The following is a 19518-nucleotide window of genomic DNA, read 5'->3' as shown; positions in this document are numbered from 1 at the left end:
ATGACCTAAAACTGCACCCTGCCGGGAGTGGGTGGCCTGGTGGGGCTCCCAGTGGTGCGGGAGCCCCCAGGAAATGCCAGGCCAGTGACCACCCCGGTGAAAGGCAGGTCGGGGCGCCTTAACCCCTAGCCCCCACGACCGGGTGGGTTACCCCTTGTTTTGAGGGCCTGGAGGGTGGACCCCCAGAGAGAGAGAAAAGGCCATAGACTCAGGCCTGTCTGAACTTCCCCTGACTGGCCCATGCTGGGGCAAGGACCGAAAGGGTTGAAGGGCCGGAGGCCCACTGCGAGGGACGCCCAAGAGCTGAGGGCCTGGGGTTCAGACTGGCCTGGAGGTGGCCCAGGGCTAGAGAGCCGAAGGTCTCAGGGGGGACCACACCCAAAGGGGAAGCAGGTCAGGGAGCTATGGTGCCCGGTATGAAGGCAGATGAGACTGCCAGAGGAAAGGAATCCAGGCGGGGTTCAATTAGGAGGATTCTGGGGCCCAGTGTGGGGACTGGTGACAATGATAACATCGAGATGCCATCTGCGAGTCTTGGACTGCGGTGTAGGGGAGGAATGGAGCTGCAGATAATGGGGCAGGAAATGGGCAGCCTCCTGCTTAAGTACATCATTTAACTAATTAACAACAAGGCATGGTGGGAGAGAATGCGGGCAGTTAGCCAAGTAACAGGTGGGCGGGCCACTGGGAAGTCAGCCCCGAGCAGACCTCGTTACACCAACCCATACAGAGTACTACAAAGACGTTCATATATGCTGATTATGGTACCACGTCACAAGACTTTCCACTGTCAAGAACAGACTGACACATTTACTAAGCAACCTTTCAGATTACTACAAGGAGAACCAGCTTTGTGCCAACCCAACCAAGATACAGGTCACAGCTTTTTACCTATGCCATAGAGAAGCCAAGTGAAAATTAAACATCTGGCTCTTCACTGGCTAATCACCTGGACCCTGTGTACTTGGGGGTTACATTGGATCAAACACTTACCTTCAAAGCACAGGTAGAAAAGATGAAAGGGGAAGTCAGCACCTGCAACAACATAGTCTGAAAGTTGGTGAACTCTACGTTATGGAGTCTACATTACAAACCACTGCCATTGACTTGTGTTACTCCACTGTAGAGTGTGCATGTCCAGTATGGGAATGATCGGTTCATGCCAAGAAAATAGATGCAGTTCTAAATGACAGCTGTCATGAAATAACAGGATGTCTACAGCCAATGCCAAAGGATAGCCAGTACTTACTGGTTGGCATTGTACCACCTGATATCAGAAGAAAGGTAGCGAGCCAAAAAGAAAGATCATGGCAGATGGAACAACCCAGGTATCCATTTTGTGGTCACACAGACTTAAAATGCAAAAAAATTTTGCGACCAGTGTTGCACTGTTGTACATGATGGCTGACATGACATAACTGAGGTTATGGAAGGAAAGATTATGTGCAATCATGTGCTCTGAAATAGACCTGGAACCCCAGGAGGACCTTCCAAGAGGGGCAGATCTAGATTGGCCTACATGGTGATGCCTGAATCACTTGTGTATGCAAACCAGAAGATCAAAAACAAACATGATCAAATGGAGATACTCTAAAGACACAACTATATACAAGCATGGTGAAGTGCAGATTATGGAGCACATGCTCATTTGCCACCCCCTTGGTGAGACCTGTATGAAGGAGGACCTTGCTGCAGCAATGGAAAGAGCCATTGCTTGGAAAATTCTGGGGGAAAAAATCTAGTTTATGACAAGGACATGAGAAGAAGTAGTAGTGAAGGAGAGGAGGTCAGCCTGGTCACAGGATTTCTGCCAAAGGTGTGCTATATCATATGAGCAGGAGCAGAGGAGTAGAAGTTGACAATGATTCAGGTCTCCAGGAGAGGGACAAAAAGTCAATGTGGAGAGAAGTGAAGGAGAGAATCAACTACCATATCATTGTTGACTGCAGTTTGCAGTTGCTTTCTGGAGTTCCTTTCCTGGATGTCCATCCTGGACCTTCTCCAATCCATCTTCCATCCTTTACACTCAACTGAAACTGCTCTCACCAAAAATCTCCAGTGACTTATTCTTAGTCAAAACTCAGAACCAATATTTCATCTTTATCCTGTTGCTTTCAATCTGTGGTCCGCAGACCCCTGGGGTCCACAGACTGTCTAAGGGGTCTGTGAAAGATGACTGTGATCAATCAAAAGAATGTGAATACCCACACTTAGAATTTAAAGGGGTCTGCACCTCCATTTGAAATTTCCCAGAGGGTCCACACCTCCATTCAACATATTTTAGGGATCTGCAAATGAAAAACGGTTGAAAACCACTGTTCTAGATCTGTAAAACTTCTTCGGTAGAGCAAACATTTTTCCTCTTACTGAAATCTTGTTCTCCTTTTAGATTCAATGCTTCTGTCCTCTCACGTTTCTCCTCCAGCCTCTCTAATTGCCCTTCTTTATCTCCTCCCTCCAGATTTCTGAGAGTCTCTTGGTCCTCTTCTTTTTTCCTTCAATGCTTTAACCTCCGGTAATCTTTTTTACAAATACAAATTGACTGCCATCTCTATGCAGATGATTTGCAGACCTGCCTTATTCTTTCTTACCTTAATTCCATATCTGTGTAAACTGAAATCTTAGTTTGGCTCTCTAACATTCCCCCTCATGGATATATCGAGTCTTCAGCTTCTTACAAGCAACGGTAGAACCTGGATTTTTTTGTACTGGGATGTTCACGACCTGCTTAATTCACAACAGGTTGCTGAATTAAGGACAGGTTGCTCATCTGACTTGCTGAGCATTTACATCAGAGGGCACTACTTCTCTTCTCAGCTCAAGCACAGCCTCAGTTCTGCACAGCTGCTTGGAGAGGAGGTGCCCTTTGAAATAAAAACTGCAGCAAACACCCAGAACATCTCAGCTGTCCCACAGCTGTTTGCTCTAGCTATGTATACTTCCAGATGGCTTGCAAACCCTTATCTTTGCAGAGCAATGAGGAACTTAACCTTGCAAAGTATCAGGGTTGTACTGTGCTATGTTGTTCTCTTTTCAAAGACCCAGCAGTTGATGCAGCATGCCTGGTGCTTTTTACCCTGTGCTCAGTGCTTCCACAGTCCGTTTCTTTGTACCTATCAGGGAATTTTCCTGGCATATACTTAGCTGTCTGGAGCCTCTATGCACCACTGCAAAAGAGATGTATAGAATCATGGGAATAAAAGGAACCTCAAAGATCACCCAGTCCAGTATAACATAACTATTTGTTTTGTCTAATGGGATTTGCAGTGATTATTTAAATAAATACTGTTTCTTATGTGTGGAATTAAATCTTTTCCTCTAGTTAAAAACACTTCAGGGATTTTTTTTTATTGCAGAAGGGTATAGACACATATTTACTATGCAACTATTGATTTTATTTATAGTAAAAGTGGGGCAAATGCACAATGCTCAGCCTTACATTGGAGCAAAGTCTCCCTTTTCTAGTGGTAAAGCTACCTTATGAAAAAATGGAGAACTGAGCGAGTGTTGTGTGTCAGTTCCATTAGTCATTTTCATTATATTTTCTCCGTGCAGACTGGTTCCCATCACCTCGTGGGGAACTGCAGTAAGACTGCTTTTTCTAGGCCTCTGACTTTGGGGAGTGGGGCTTCTAGCTATGGAGTAAAATCTAAAGTAAATTACTCTGCAATAAACATAGTATTTACCCATGTACTTAATGTTGGAATGCCTTTTATTGTAAGAATATCTCTTAAATCATGGAGCCCAGTAGAATCACATAGGCATTTGGAGAGGCATTCTAGATGCTAGGAACTAAAAACCGACAGCTACATCTGTGGAAAACTCTGAATTCACACAAAAGCATTCTTCCCATGACACAGTAAATCCCTCGATCAATGTGTATATGGTTGTTTTCTAGTGGTGGTAACCTTAACGCTGCAAAATCATTTATGTTAGCATAGTTTCTCTTGGCATGTAAATGTTTGTATTCAATAATTCAGTAAGTTTAAAAAAAACCTGCAAAATTTTCAAAAGACCAGCAGTTAGTGACATGCCAGTAAAGCACGTTTATAAACAAACACCTCCACACTAATATTTTATGTGAACTTCCATACACTTTATGTTCTGAGGGGAAAATATATTGTACAATACACTGACATTGGCATTTCCTCTTCAGCATAACCATCTGTTGCTATGTAGAAGCACAGTAGTGGTAACTTTTTTTCGTCTGTAAAGCTCAGTCTAAATACCAGGTTTTAACAATGTGAGCCTTCCTTATGTAGGAAAAGAACACTGGATGGATATTTCCCCATTGTCCATATTTGCTTTCTGTTCTGACATGCTACCAAGAGAACCTCTTCTAAACATTTATCATGAAAACACACAACAGTATTTCTCCAATAGAAATTCAGTATACGTCATCACTCATAGACTAACTAGTTCGTCATTTAGAATCTGATCTAGTTGTTTCCTGCTTTTTATTGTTATCATCGAGCTCCTTACGTTCTAAAAGCTGGCTCTCTTTAAATGGGAACTAGAACGTGTCTGGACTGAAAGATGGTCCTGGATTGAGACAGAAAATGCATGTTCAATTCCTGGCTTTTCCAGTCCTTTCCTGTGTGCACAGGGGTAGATCACTTCATTTCTCTGCACCTAAATACTCCATCTTTAGAATGAGAATGATTCTTTCTTTCATAATGTTGGTGTGAAAATGTATATTTATGTACTACTGTGATGTGCTACTGCAATGTTTATACATTACAAGGCAATAAGCACCAGAAAGACATTTTAAATTATTCCCAAGACATACTGATATAATTAAAATAATTTAATTTTTATGTCTTCTATAGGTTCATGGAATTGCACTCTGAAGTTGAAAATTCATTGGAGAGATTTCTGAAAATAAGGCAAAATTTAACAAGCTTACAGGTCTGTTTTACAGTGGTTTTAATTTTCTTAATGTACTTTTAATATGTGAATTAAATAAAAACTACAGCCACGTATACAGGATTTGTGATTTATAGGAAAGAAAAAAAACATGAAGTAACCTGTTCATATTCCTTGAGAGGCAACGAACTAATGTGAAAGCTCAAAATGCCATTTTTTGAAAACTAGGAAAGTTGCTTTTCAAAATAGACAGTAATTGATTGTTGCATCTCTGTACCTAGTTGGTTTTTTTTAGAGACTACAGTCTATAAGGTCATTATTAACTCATTTTCATAGCATTTGATTTATGAATTACTGCTGCATAGTTTTCCTACTTTGGAAAATTAAGTATCTCTTTGGGCTGAAGCAATGAGACCAGTCAGTTTAGTGTCTTAAATGTTAACATTTGATGTAATCTGTATAAAACACAATGCAAATACTTATTTTTACATTTATTCATATTTTTCTATGCTGAATAAATTGAACTCAGATTACTTCTTATGCATCAGTATCCTCAGAAATAATGTAGAATAATCAAATTATGATTATTTTACTTACATATGCAGGGTGCCAGTATTTTAACTTCCAAAAATATTATTTAGATTGATGATATTTTTAAAAGCCTTCAATTAAAAGATTTTTCAATTTGGCTTTTCTAAATACATTTTAAAATAAATCCCACTCCTAAGATTAATAACTGTATATGTTTAGACTTAGAATTGAAGAGCATGGGCAATAGAAGTACGAACGCTGATAGATTTTTCTGTCTTTACTAATATATTAAGGCAAGTTTTATACATATTCCAGGATTGTTCTTCTGGGGATCAAGTATTAATCTATTTAAAGAGCTGAAGATTTATAAATGAAGGAAAACTAACAGAAGATTTTGACCACTACTTTCAAAAGCATCAAAATCCCATTGTCAAAAGTGGCATATGTACTTAAACTCCTAAATCCCGTGGACGTCTGATACAAAGTTGTTTTTACAAATGCTTGTTAGACTGCAGTAATTTGTAGGATTTTGGAATGAAATTAAGACTTGTTTTTAATTCTGTTTCTTTCAGGCTTTAGGGGGCAGTAAAGAGCTTGAAAATATTATCGGCATCTCAGCATCCTCAAGTAACTTGAAAACTGAATTGCAGAAAACCAGAAAACTAAGTAAGGATTATCAACAACTTTTACCCCTTTGTAGTAATTTAACAACTAACACAAAGTACTGTATTGTTTATGTTTGTATTCTGCTCTTGGTGTACACGCACCCAGGCAACTGAAGTCCAGATTCTTTTGGTTAGTCATCTGCTGGACCTGGGCATGTGTGTCCTTGTGCATCCAGCCAAGGGCAAAAAAGGCAAGGCAGCTCTAACTGCTCCACAGTTCTTTTTATTTTTTACCAGTTGTGACGATGAGTTAGAATTTGTGGCTTCATAGCTTTTTCACATGCTGTGTAGCCCTTTCTTTTCTTATGCAAGTAGTTGTAAATGGTTAGATACTTAGTGGATAGTGATGGAGTTAATTATTAGGCTTCAGTGCTAGTGTTAAAGCGCCCCCACTTCCATTTTGAAGCGCAGGACATTGAATACACAAGATGCTAAGGCTGCTGGAGCCTGGTAATTAACAGGCTCCAGAATACTCAATCGAGTTGACATGACTGCTAATTAGTGCTAATTAGTCTGGTCCAACACATGCTAATTAGTTGGAGCAGGCATCAGGCACGTGTATAGGTGCCTGAATTTTATGGATGGCCATCCTGATACTGGCAGTGTATGTCTCCAGTACCAGCTACAGCACATTTTGTGGATGCTCCCACTATACTGTCTGATACTACTCCTCTTCTTGAAAGAAGGAATCACTTTTTCTTCTGAGGACCTGAGGGCAGTTAGGGAAGTTTGTCTGCTGAGTCATTCCAGTCTAGGTTCTTGAGCCAGTGCACATCTGGGAGAATCTCCAGGGTTTACTATGTCAGGAGTTCAGCAATGGATAGCAGTCCTTAATGCCTTCTTTTTAGCCATCTGTGACTTAGGCGTACCAGCTCCCCTGTTGCTCTTGGGTTCTCTGAGGAAAGCATCAATCACATGAATAAGCCAGCTGTTCATCACAGTTGAGATCCCCTTTACAAGGGGAATTTTCCACCAAGTGCAGTCTGCTCGTAAGCAGATCAGTCACTTCTCAGATAAAGAGTTTCCAGCAGGTCTTCTTGTACTACTCTCAATGAGGGACTTCTGGATCCTGTCAGAATTAGCTGTCAGGTTCTCTCTTAGTTTTACATGAAGTCAGGGGTTGCAATGGTGAATGAACAGTCGTATCAGGGTCTGCATAAATCTGTACATAAGGACAAGGAGTTTAAGAAACTGGGCTTCCTTGAATGGAAAAGTTATTCAACATCAAGTCTTCAAGTGAGACTTGCCAACTACAAAACCCTGTTAGTAAAACATAATTTAACTAGCTGGGATTCTGTGGCAAAATTTAAAGAGAAATACTTCTCTGTTGTCCTGGGTGAACTTAGTTCTGTCCTCAAGGAGCATGAGTCAATAGCTTGCATGTCAATAGCTTGTATGTAGATAGCCATTCACTCTGTAAACACAACCTTCAGATAGATGGCAACTTATCTGCTAGATGAAGACAGTCCTGGCTCCATGCATCAGGGATCTTTAAAGAAGCCCACGTTATATTTGAGGGATAAGATGAATTTTGTAATGCAAAAATAGATAAGGTGTGACACTTCCTTGTGTGACATTCTACTTAGAGCCCAAACTCCTGTGCTGCCCTACCATTAACCACTAACACTGTAAGTTGAAGGCATGAGAACATTCTTGGGATATGTCTGCCAGTTTTGGGTAGAGATGTACTTGAGCACTCCCTGCCTACCTGCTCCCTCTTGAACATGCTAATGTAGCAACAGGCAAGAAAGGCCTCCTGTGGCTGCCTTTAGGAGGCATTGAGAGCATCTGAAGAATGTCCCCAGAGCAACTTCACCATGTTTCTAGGTCTCGCATGTAGAAGCTGGTAGCACCTACTGTGGCATCTCCCCAGGGCTTACTGGTCCTCTATCCACTCTGAATCTTGCAGTAACTTACATGGAAGTAAAGCAACTGATGTTACTTATGTTGGCCTTAAAGCGTTGTGTGCCTAGAACCACAATTACTGTAGGGCAGGAGTATAGGGGAGAAGAGTGGGGAGGGAATGACAGCGGCTGCATTAAGCCTTTTGCGGCCTTTGCTTGCCCTGTGGCTACTGTGGGATTTGGATCCAGCCCAGGAGGCTGCCTGCAGTCCAAAAACAATCAGCAAAGAGACCAGTGGTCCAGAACTGGCCCGGAGTCACGGGTGAGTTTGACACTCCTGCTTTAGAGTAAGTAACCATTTCTTATCTGATTTTTATCCCAATATGCCATCTTAATAATATGCCTTCATTAATAATACTAGAAGTAACAAAGTATACAGATAACAAATATTTCCACCTACAGAATGGTATTGCTTAATGTTGCCTATGCAGATATTTTTGGTATTTATCTGAGTATGTGATATGTGCCAAACCTTTAAAAGGAGAATTTACATGCTCTTAGGAGTATAGGTGAGGTGTCTTTGTATTTTACTGCTTTCATTAAACCCTTTGGAATACCTTAAATGTATTTTATTTGCTAGTGGCTCAAGTAGGAAAGCTAAAGCAGCAGAAGAGGAATAATGCTGAGCATCCTGTCCAAGGTAACAAACTTTTTCAAATGTGTCGTGTAACATCTGCTTTGATACTTCATAGCTTTTAACAAAAACCAAAGAAAGAGAGAGAGAGATTGATTTTTTTCCTCCCTGTATGCAGGCTATACTAACTATTCTTTTGAATTTTTCTGAAACTTAATTTCATCTTTCTTTTCAGCCTTCTATTTTGAACACACATTCTTACTAATAAATAGCCAGTAATGCATAAGGGGACAGATCAATCAGTATCTGTAGTGTATTTGGGGCATGGTCAAAAGTCCACTGGATTCAGTCAAGCCTTTGAGGCCTTATGTAAGTTGGATGGATGTCTGCATATGAAAAATACTGCCTTCTCAGCTGTCCCATTCTCTCTGTCTTAATCCTCCCACCCTCATCTTCACTCTGTTGGGTTTTGATCAGCTTGAAGTCTGTTTGATGGAGGCCATATCACCTTATCTGTATTTGTGAAGTGTCTAGTTTACTCCTAGTGACTGTGCTGTAATGTTATGTCGTTTCATAACCAGTGCTCTAAAAATATTTGAAGTGACTGGCATTCAATATAGTGTAGACCACATATCTATGTTAGTGCCCTTAACTAGCTCATAATATGAGGTTTAAAAAAGAAAACAAGATTTCCAACCTACATATCCATTAACATCAATAACCATCACCACTTTTTGGTATTTGAACATCTATCTACTAAGATAATGGGGTTTTTTGTTGGTTTAGCTTGTTTTAATTCTTTGATTCATAGTCAAGGAGGACATTGTCCAGAGATTATGATTTCTCTTGTGTTTTGATGTCACATGGATCAGGCTCCACACCCTTGTCATAGTTAGCTTCACATGAATGGGAATACCCACTTCCAGCTTATAAATTCCTTGAGGAATTTAGACACTATCTGTGGAATTGTTAAAAGCAGTTCACTTTAATTACACTGTTTGGATTGTCACCTTCTTTATTTAAGAAACCAGGTCTAATCCCAGTTCTTGTGTAGTAAATCCTTGATGCTTCTCCAGCCTTTAATAATAGAAACATTATATCATTTTACAAGCATTAAAGAATTTGCATTGTCCCTGAGAGAGGTGGGAAGTATTATCCATATTTTACAAGGCCCTTCATTTGCAAAGTATTTCAGCATGTGCCTGTCTTTAAGCATGTGATGGGTACCACACAATCAATAAGTGCCCAGATAAGGTTCAGAGAAAGAGGTTAAGGGACTTGATCAGTTTTTCAAATAAAAGATACTGGAGTGGCTGAAGTGAAAAGAGGAAACCAATTAACAATAGTGCTGCTTCTAAGGCTGTATCGGGAGTAACTCCTGAAATGGGACTCCTCCTTTCTATTTTGTTTCCAGTCCTATCTGTATGTAGAAGGTAGCATTGACCATTGCCCACAAGGAAACCAGGGTCTTAGCAACAAGAATCTCAAACCCAGAAAGCAGTCTGAACTTTTAATTTGAAAAAATCCATCTTTCTGTTGCAAAGGTGCAAACGTTTTGATAGAAACCCGCACAAAATATTTCAAGTGAACTCCCAATCAGGTGTTCGTGTTTGTGTTTTGTTTTGTTTGTGTTTTAATTTTCTAACATGCTGAATGTTATCACACAATTTTTTACTTCTGGAATAAACTTTAAACTTACCTCTGATCTGAAGGTGTTTAGGGAGACATGTAAAAGGTGGCCATGAGGTGTTAGTCTCACTAGAAGAGTAGTCCCCTCTAATCCTATAAAGGGTTTAGGCCCAAGGAGAACTCAAGCACTTCTTTTCATGGAGTTCTGAAACTCCCTGGTGATGAAATATTCCTGTCCCTGCAGAACAATCATGGTGATGATCTGGAGAAACTGTAGCTACTAGTAATCTCTCCACTACCACTTTACTATGTCCTTTCCTGTGTCTTTCTTTTTTTTTTTTTAATTCCATCATGTATGCATTATTCTCAGACAACATAACTCAAAGAAAGTCAAAATGCAAGGCCAAAAGACTTGTTCTGAAGCCAGTCAGTTTGTTTAAAATTTAGATAAGTGTAACCGACAAAAAATCAAAGTAAATAAAAAACAGCTATTCTGTTCTGAGACTCCAGAAGAAGCCCAAACTCATTGTCTATCGCCAGTCCAGATCAGCAAAACTGTTCCAGATAAGAAGCAGTCACATCAATCTTGGTTGCCTCTGCTCAGCTACAGGCCCACATCTTACAACAAAGAAAATTGAGCAAATCCAAGACAGTCTCCATTGCTCTGAGGAAAGTAACACCCTGTGAAAAGGAGTGAGTTACATTGCCCTTTTTGCAGTTTGGCTCATTTGTACAAGTTGAGGAGTTCATAACGGCACAGGCTTCCCCATGTGCTTTTCGTCAAAACAGATCCCTGACTCTCCTGACCAGTGAATACTGGTGGAGAGGACCTTGGGCCATGGCTGGCAGTTATTGCCTCCCTTATGGAATGCTTTCTGGCAGCCGTGAAATAAATTTATATCCCATCTGTGTTTCAGAAACGAACCCTCAGTGCTGAAAATCTAGCCAGCATTCAAGCTTATTAGATGAGCTGTTCACCCTGCATCTGAATTCATTGCCTGAAAGTAGGGCAGAAGCACAGTGACCACTTTAATGGAGTTTCAACTTTAACCACTTTAATTCCACTTTAAGAAAGAGTAAGCTCCATTCTGCCATCTTAAAAAAAGGCAAGAGTAGAAGCAGCAAAGAAATAATATGATGCAAGGAAGAATTTGGAGATCTTTTACTTTGCCTTTTAGTTTTGGATGTGGTTTTTTATAATTATTTTTAATTAGTCATGCTTAAGACTTAAAACCTATGACTGTTCTGTGGCTTGATACAGATGGAATGTCACATTATCATCACATGGTAAGGCATGAAATTTATTTACTTTACATAAACAACCTCTACTTAAAACAACTTAATACAGAACATTCCTTGGTCAATGGGCAGCATTATGTAGGACTCAGTATATCATTTTGTGTGACCAGCATAAAAAAAGGCATCATTGTTTGTCCATGACTAGCATTTACAGTAAACAAAATGTTTTTGAATAGAATGTAAGCAAACTGTAGAGCAGCTGCCAAGAGATGAAATCTAGTCAGTTTGTTGCAGTCCAGAACATGCTTTATGTGCACTGAGAATAAACGTGTAGGTTGCACTATGCATATTTTAAAGGAGAATTTAACAGTTTGAGCATCTGAAGTATTGAAAAGAAATTTCTGAACAGTGAAGCTACTTCAGCTGGCTGTTGCAGAACATTTTCATACTTTCTCTGATTCCTAAAAAGAAAAACAGCACAGCATTAAAATGAATAATGTTATGAGTGAGTCTGTTGTGCTCTGCCAGACTGAATAAGGAATATTTTCAGATAATCTGATATTTGCAGTATTATGAAGCTCAACTTTCAGAACTATTAGGTCATATCCTGTGTTTAAGTAGAAAACTGAACCTTCATCTTAGCAAGATGGTGGGCAAACAGAGTCATTCTTTTTATGATTTCTCTTCCCCTGCACCAGTAGGAAATTCTTATTCCTACATCATTTTTTACATGGCAGTGGAGCCATTTCCTTCCTTCCATCCACATATAGTGGTGGCTCTCCAAAAAACCAAAAACAAAGTTTTTAACTGATTTCCATTTAACTACATTTGAAAGACATGTGCAGCTATGTGAGACCACTGTCCAGGTGCCCAATGCTAATGTTGGTCTCCTTACTCTTGCTGTGCCTCATAGAATGGAAAGGGCAGGTGTCCAACGTCTTCCTAATGTTTTCTATCCTCAGCTCAGTTTTGTTAAACCTGGTATGCCAGAAGAGTCTAACTATGAATGGATAACTTATTTTCTTGCTAGCAATGCCAGCTGCTCCAGCTAGGTCATCTTGTAACTCATGAAAATGATCAGTCATCACCAATCAGCAATGGTTACAGGCCTGATATAATTCAAACGTGCAGCCTTTACCTGCTCAAAAACTCAAAAGGACGCTGAAGTTGTACCCAGCTTATCTTGGGAGATACGATGTTTGTCTCCTAGATATGGGATGTCTTTTGAGCAAGACCTTTCCGAAAGCAAAAAAATCTAGCTGGAAAATCTTACCCTTTAAATCTGAAAAGCATTTCAAGCTGGCAAAAGGGCCCTGTTTGTTACAACCTCATCTTCTCTACCAGTCAAACTTAAAATTGCTTCAACTTTTTTCTGTTTCATCTGAAAACCTGTTTTTAAATGTTTTGGATCACTCTTCCAATGAGAGACTGTTTAGTACATTAACTTGGCCGCCAACTATGACCTTCCTGTTTCTCCTGATCTTTCTTTCAGTTGCTTCAGGCAATGTAGATCTGATCATGACTTTTTAGACAAAGGTACTGTGTTGCCTGTGGGACCTCCCAGACTTAAAGGAAAACATTTCCAAACATTATTAAATTTAAGTTCTGAGAAAAACAAATGTGAACTTGTTGCTTTTGTGCCCCTGCCGTCCTGAAGCTGGTGGTGCCACTCAGCAACCCAAGGGCTCCATTTTATTTTCCTGGTCAGTACTGCAAAGGTGGATGTTGGATGTTTGTGCTAGTCCTCCTTGCCTTGAAGACTACTGTTGTATATGAGGCTACATCCTGAGTCCCCATAGAAACCAAAAATAATGCAAAGTGCAGGAACCTACTGGATAAGAGGAGTATCTTCTCATAATCGTATGGCATACCAGTATTTCAAGACCAGTGCTGGTTGTCTGTTAAAGGGTAGAGTTTATATTGTATTTGATCTGTAAACCATTAAACCATGTCGCCTAACAGAGTTGCCATGGAGGGCCTTATTCTAGGTGAAAAAGAACCTTGTTACTCCTAAATCTTGCTGCCTTTTCTGTAAAAAGTAAATCCTGTGAGTAGAGTAAGTAGAAATGCAGGAATGATAGCATTTCCTTCCTACAGTTGTGTTTGGAAATTCCTATTGTGGATCTTTTGTCTCCTGAAAATGTGCTGCTTTCCTGGCCTCTAGTTGACTGAGGTGGCTCTGGTTTTGGATCCAGTCCACTTGGCTTTAACAAAGGTATTTTTGCCCCAGGAACCCACATCCTTCTCTTCTAGAGAGAACTAGTACCTGATGACCTGGTTTGTGAGAGAGTTGCTCATAGAAAGCTGGAGAACTTTCCACTGTCCTGTAATGTTTGGAAGAAGCTCCTGTAATTAAGCGGAGGAAGATTTTTTTTAAACTGACCAAGGTCTTTCAGTTAAACCTTAGATATTTTTTCCAGCAAAGATTTGACAGATCTCTTCATCGGCCTCTTCTAGTATCAGACATCCACCTTGGAGATTATGAAGAATATTCTTACAGGTCTGTTTCTAATAGATGATCTTTATATGGAGACTCTGCATTACTGGCTTTCTGTAGTGGCTATGGTTTCTGTTTGCCAGGTATCTGAAATGGCTGTTCTGAGTTGATCTCCCTACTTAATGGTCCAGAATAGTGACTGGGGGTCTGCAGACTATCTAAGGGGCCTGCAAAAGAGAACTATTGTCAATCAAAAATGTGTGACTACCCACACTTACAATTCAAAGGGGTCCACACCTCCATTCAAATGTTTTTTAGGGGTTTGCAAATGGAAAAAGGTTGAAAACCACTAGTCTAGAACAACAAAGCTGGCTTCTGAACAAACAAGGCAACAGTGCAGGGGTGCCCAACTGCTTTTCTTACATCCTCCTTCCAGCTAAGTTGAGAAGTGTTGGCAAGGCCTAGTTGGAAAGGGTGGGAAGGTTTGCATTAAGAGGATACAAGATTTGAGTGAATAAGAACTTGTTCCTGTGTACTTCTGAAGGTCCAGAAATAGGATGTGAAGTCTTTAGAAATGTTGTTCAGGTGTATTACAGTGATGCTGAAGGGAAGGCAGCCTTATATAGTAGATTAAAGACTCTACCTATCAGTACTTTTTGGGGTGAGACACGATGGCTGTCTAAATCAGATAGGTAACAAAGCTGCACCATGGTCTCTATGTGTGTCTTCACTAGGTATTGGAGAGAAGATGTTTTAGTAAGGATTCTGTGCCTATCCCTCATCACTGCCACAGGGACATAAAGGAACTGGGGAAAAGACTGCAGCTGATGGTTGAGAATTTCCTCTTGTTTGGCATCTAGGTTAATTACTCACAGCATTAGGGTATGATGGGCAAGGAGAATCTGAGGGGTAGGTTCCCCTCCAGCAATCCCCAGCTGATGTGACCAGTTGGAGTGGGCCCTTAGACTGCTGCGACGTGTTGTGACCTGGGATAGCTCCAGGAGCAAGAAACCATAGCTGGTCTCCTGCTGGTCTCCTCCTTGACACAGACGCAGAAGGCAATCTGGCCTTGGTGCTTCTGCAGAAGCAGCTCATGGAAGAACTGCCTGAGCCTCCCTTTTTAGAAGGCTTGTCTACACTAGGGGACACTCAAAGTTAATCCAAATTACCTTTCATATTATACAAGTTGTCCTGAGCCAAGTGAGAATCTAAACTTGTCCACTGGAGAGAGACCACTGTGGACAGTTTTTCTTCAGCCCCATAAATAGTGCCCTGCTGCTTTCCTCACCCTATTGTAAGAACGCTTTTCTCCCAGAAGGGTCCGCTTTTACTGTGTTACATCTGTGCACTAGAGTATATATTTTAAAATACAACCTGAAATTTGGAAAGCATCAGGGTCTGAGGTTATATGCATGATAGGTTTTTTTGGGGGGGAAGGGGGACAAATTGCAAACTTCTTTGGTGATTTAACATCCTGTGCTATGTAGATGAAATATTAAGCTATTAACTTTTGTGGCAGATATAGAAATGCACATGAGACATATAGCTGTAGGCTTCAGACATATATACATAGTGAACTGTCAGCTTGCATTCTGTATGTAGGTATCAACTACATTTATTCATGAACATTCACACCTTTGTTTATATTCTATTTTCTTATGTTCCTTTTTCAGAATCAATGATTTTTAAAAAACTGGCAGATCTAGACTTTAGTGTATTAAGCTTAATGAAAAATTAAAAAGAAGTATGGGTTCATTACAACATGTCTATATATAGCAACTCCTACTTGACTATAAATATTCTCTTTTCCCAGGAATATAATAATTATTTTAAATAAAAAAAGAAAAGAAACATTAGTTTGGACTCACTTAGTAGCAATTATATGTTTAAGAGGTGTAAATAACTTGCTATCCAGACATTACAAATATCCAGGTGCTCTGTATGTGCTGATGACAACAAAATTGAAAAGAAAGACTGTAATAATTCTGACTGGTTTTCTCTGCAGAAGATATTGATTATTTGTGTGTGGTGAGAGATTTGGAAAATTCAATTAAAGGAGTTGTGCAAAGGTTTCATAAATTTTCCTTGTACAGCGTGTACACAGACATTGTTGCGTATTAAATCAATGCAGCACTTCACAATATATTTTCTTTGAAACATAAAAATAAATAACATTTAAACAGTTCTGCTTACTACAGAAACAAATTTTATTTTCTGTGAAGCATTTAGTCATGTGCTATCACTGACTCATACACATTTGCCAGCTGTAACAAATTTTATAGACATTTTCTCCAGAGACATAGCTCATATACTATGAATTTTTAAATGAGCAAATGGTGAAGAAGGGATGTCAGCAATATAAAAATTGATCAGTTAAAAGATAAAAGCATAAGTAAAGAGATTTGTATGGTAGTCTTAATAGGTTTTATTAAATAAAAATACTATAAAGAGACAGTAATGAATAGACTGAAGGTTTTAACTGTGGTTGAGGTGGAGAAAAATTATTCTTGCACATTTAGTAGAAGATCGGTTTTATATCACCTGACAGGTGAACATTTTTTTTCTCTCCTTTTTAGATCTGTAAATGTTTTAGAGCAGTCAAACTTGCAAAAAAACCACACACAAAAAAAACCCCGGGGGGCGTAAGGAAGTGGGGAAAATAGGCAAAACTTGGAAAGATCCTGTTCCTTTACTGTGCTTGTGGCTGGGAGCTAGGAGGTAGGAAAACTCCTGCCATCCTATCTGGGCATCAGGGCAGGACCTTGAGCTAGTTCTTGGGCAACAACCCTGTAAACTCCAACTCCAGAGAAATGTGATCTCCAGGTCAGGGGAACTTAGTCTGGCTTCCTCTTACAGTCTATGTGTGTGTTGCAGTCAGAAGCTTTGGCTAGTAGGGGACTCCCCCCACTGCTTCAAAATGAGGTTTTTGTCCTGTCCTTTCTGGCCACCTCCAATTGTAGGCTGGCCTACAGGATTTTGGTGGCAGGGGATGGCCTAGGCAACACGTTCTGGCTGCAGTGGTCAGACACAACATTACTTTATTGAGGGTTAGATGAGTTTTGTGAGATGATGGTTTGTATTTATTTAAAGGGAAAATAATTCGTACTCAAGATCGTGCATATAAAGGTGTTGTGAAAGAGTGGAGAATTTTTATTTTTAGAGCCACTGATTACCTTCTTGTTAGCTTCCCAAAGAAGAGAAATGTTTAATCAAACTATTATGATAGGCTTAGTAACTCATGGGAACATCTGGGGAACATGTAATAAATTGTATTTCTGTTGGCTGTTTGAATGAGAAACTGTTAATACCATATGTATGAAGGGGATAATAAATATGGTTATTTTCTCAAATATGCTACCAGTGGAGACACCAAAGGGAAAGTCTTCAATGAATGCAGCTTAATACAAACCTAGTTGACTTAACTATTTTGTCAGGATATCTTGTTCAACTGTGTGCAGTGCATTGCTTGATTTCCGCATGTGTTCCCCCCACACACTCCGCTTGGACTCTAAAGGCTGCATTTGGGCAAACAAAGGAATTATTCAAAGTAATGACTTTTTAGCCAGAAATTACATTTGACATAAGCCATTCAAAAATGGTGGTCTCTATTAACTGACAGCAAAAGACATTATATGGAAGAATTTGAGACGGCTGTAACAGTAAAGCCTCATTAATTCAAAACGTAGGGGACCAAATAATACCAACTTTGAAATAAACAGGTTCAAAATAAACATACCAATTAGTAATTTGCATATATCCAAATTACTGTGGGTACATATAGACTTAGTTCATCCACATGCAGACCTTACTAATTGATAAAAACTAAGTGAGGAGTTATCCAGTGGCTAAACAGATTTCATGGGATATAACACAAGGTGTTCCTAATGTAGACCAGCAGCAATGATCAAGGGGCCCTTTTTCTTCTGCTGAGATCTATCTAAAGGCAGAACTGTCCCACCTCCCACTTCCTGCCCTGATCCCACCACTCCCTGTCCCCACTGTGGATCTATCCCTGATCCCATCTACTCTCAATTCTGCCTCTGATGGTCATGCATGTAGCTGAGGCTGTTGCCCACACCTTCGCTCCTGCAGGCTCCTCTGCACCCTGGCACTGGTTCTCTGGAGCGAGTGTCATCATGTATTGTACAGCTTTTAATTTATACTTCTGGTGCCTTTTTTATTTAAAGGGAGAAAGTTAGTTATTGGGTTAACTAAAATGTGTATAGCAAGCATGCTTTGGAAATACCTGTTTACCATTTTAACAAGAGATACTAAATGTATGTTTACTGTCACAGCATGTTGATTTGAAGATTTTATTTTAAAAATTGGTTTCATCCACCATCATTCTGCTTGTGAAAGCTGAGTTTTGTTTTATCTGCAGAGTACAGTCAGCCTGGTAATAGCTATGAATTTTTCAAGTCCCTCCTTGACTGAGGTAAGCAAGTTTTTACATCATTGTGTGGCTGCACAAATTAAAAGTTTACAAATGCTGTAATTACAAGGACAGAACTTATTCAAAATATTTGTAGAACAATCTCTACAAAGTGGTTGTAGGTACTAAAGTGTATAGTTGAGTTTATTTTTAAGACCACTACCTCAGTAGCAAAAAATAAATCTACTGGTTAAACAGCCAGTGATTCATTCTACCAGTTGATGCCTATGAAACCCACAGACATCTATCACATTGGACAATAGTACAGTAGGGGTTGTCCAGGTCAACAAGGTCCATCTCTAATGTTTTTCAGGCACATCACACGTGGACAGGTATGCATGACTAAAAGGATAGGAATGTTTGAGTGTCAGAACATATTTATACCTCCTTAAATGTTACGAACAACTCTGTTAACGAGATATCTTGAAGACAACTGCCTGTTGCTCTCCTGAACAAATAGATTAGACCATTCTTCACTGTGGCCTGTGCTGCTAGGAAGGGATTGCTGTCCGCTGCAGAAGTTCCATCACAAAAGGACTGTGCTTCCCTGGAACCCATTGGTAAAGCTGTTGGGTGTGTGGTCCTCCATAGGCAGTTGGGCTAGTAATGTCCGTGCAGGAAATACACTCTCCTCATTAAGGTTATGTACAGACATTCGGGGAGATTAGGGGGAGGTTAGATTGAGTTAAAAGCGGCCACTCGATCTAAAGTAAGCCAGGATGCAGAAGGCCAAGCGGGGTCCTTGGTGGGGAGTGGAGGGGGCAAGCAAATTCTGCAAGGGGATTAGAGTATGGGGAGAAGCAAGGTCCACGGGAGGGATGGGGGTACAAGCAGGGTCTGTCAGGGGGAATCAGGGGGGCTAGCAGGGTCTGCAGGGGGTTGGTGGGGATCAGGGAGGCTAGTGGGGTTTGGAGGGATTGGGACAGGCAGGGTAGACATGGGGGTTGGTGGGGTCCAGGAGGGTTTGGCAGGATCAGTGGGGCTTGTGGGGGGGATGGGGTGGTGGTTCTTCCCCCCCCTCCCCAGGATTAGGGGCTATTTTTAGCCCCCCAACCCCTCCCCAGACTAACAGTCCCTTCCAGCCATGTCAAAGCAACTCCCACCCCTGATCCTGCCTGCCTCTCCCCCCACTCTTAGTTTAATTGGCTCCTGGCACCAGGAGTGGCTTGTGGGATGGGGGTTTGGGGAGAGGGGAAGCTGGTCCATGGGGGAAGGCAGGTTGTTTGTCTGTGGGAGGGGCA

At 40.5% G+C, this 19518-nt stretch overlaps 1 protein-coding gene across 1 annotated transcript in view; it reads left to right on the top strand.

Moving 5' to 3' along the window:
• The window catches only part of ITGB3BP (integrin subunit beta 3 binding protein), a 52864-nt gene that overhangs the window by 28813 nt on the left and 4533 nt on the right, over positions 1 to 19518 (top strand). Inside the window, exons 5-8 of the mRNA XM_025191176.1 lie at positions 4830 to 4908; positions 5970 to 6063; positions 8547 to 8606; positions 18227 to 18280. Of these exons, the coding sequence (XP_025046961.1) occupies positions 4830 to 4908; positions 5970 to 6063; positions 8547 to 8606; positions 18227 to 18279 (286 nt within the window). The 3' untranslated portion in view covers position 18280. The remainder of the gene's footprint in view (positions 1 to 4829; positions 4909 to 5969; positions 6064 to 8546; positions 8607 to 18226; positions 18281 to 19518) is intronic.

Source organism: Alligator sinensis, unplaced genomic scaffold, assembly GCF_000455745.1.
Source record: "Alligator sinensis unplaced genomic scaffold, ASM45574v1 scaffold558_1, whole genome shotgun sequence".
NCBI classification, from domain to species: Eukaryota; Metazoa; Chordata; order Crocodylia; family Alligatoridae; genus Alligator; species Alligator sinensis.
The sequence above is the reverse complement of the archived record's forward strand: the minus strand, read 5'-3'. Positions and strand labels throughout refer to the sequence as shown.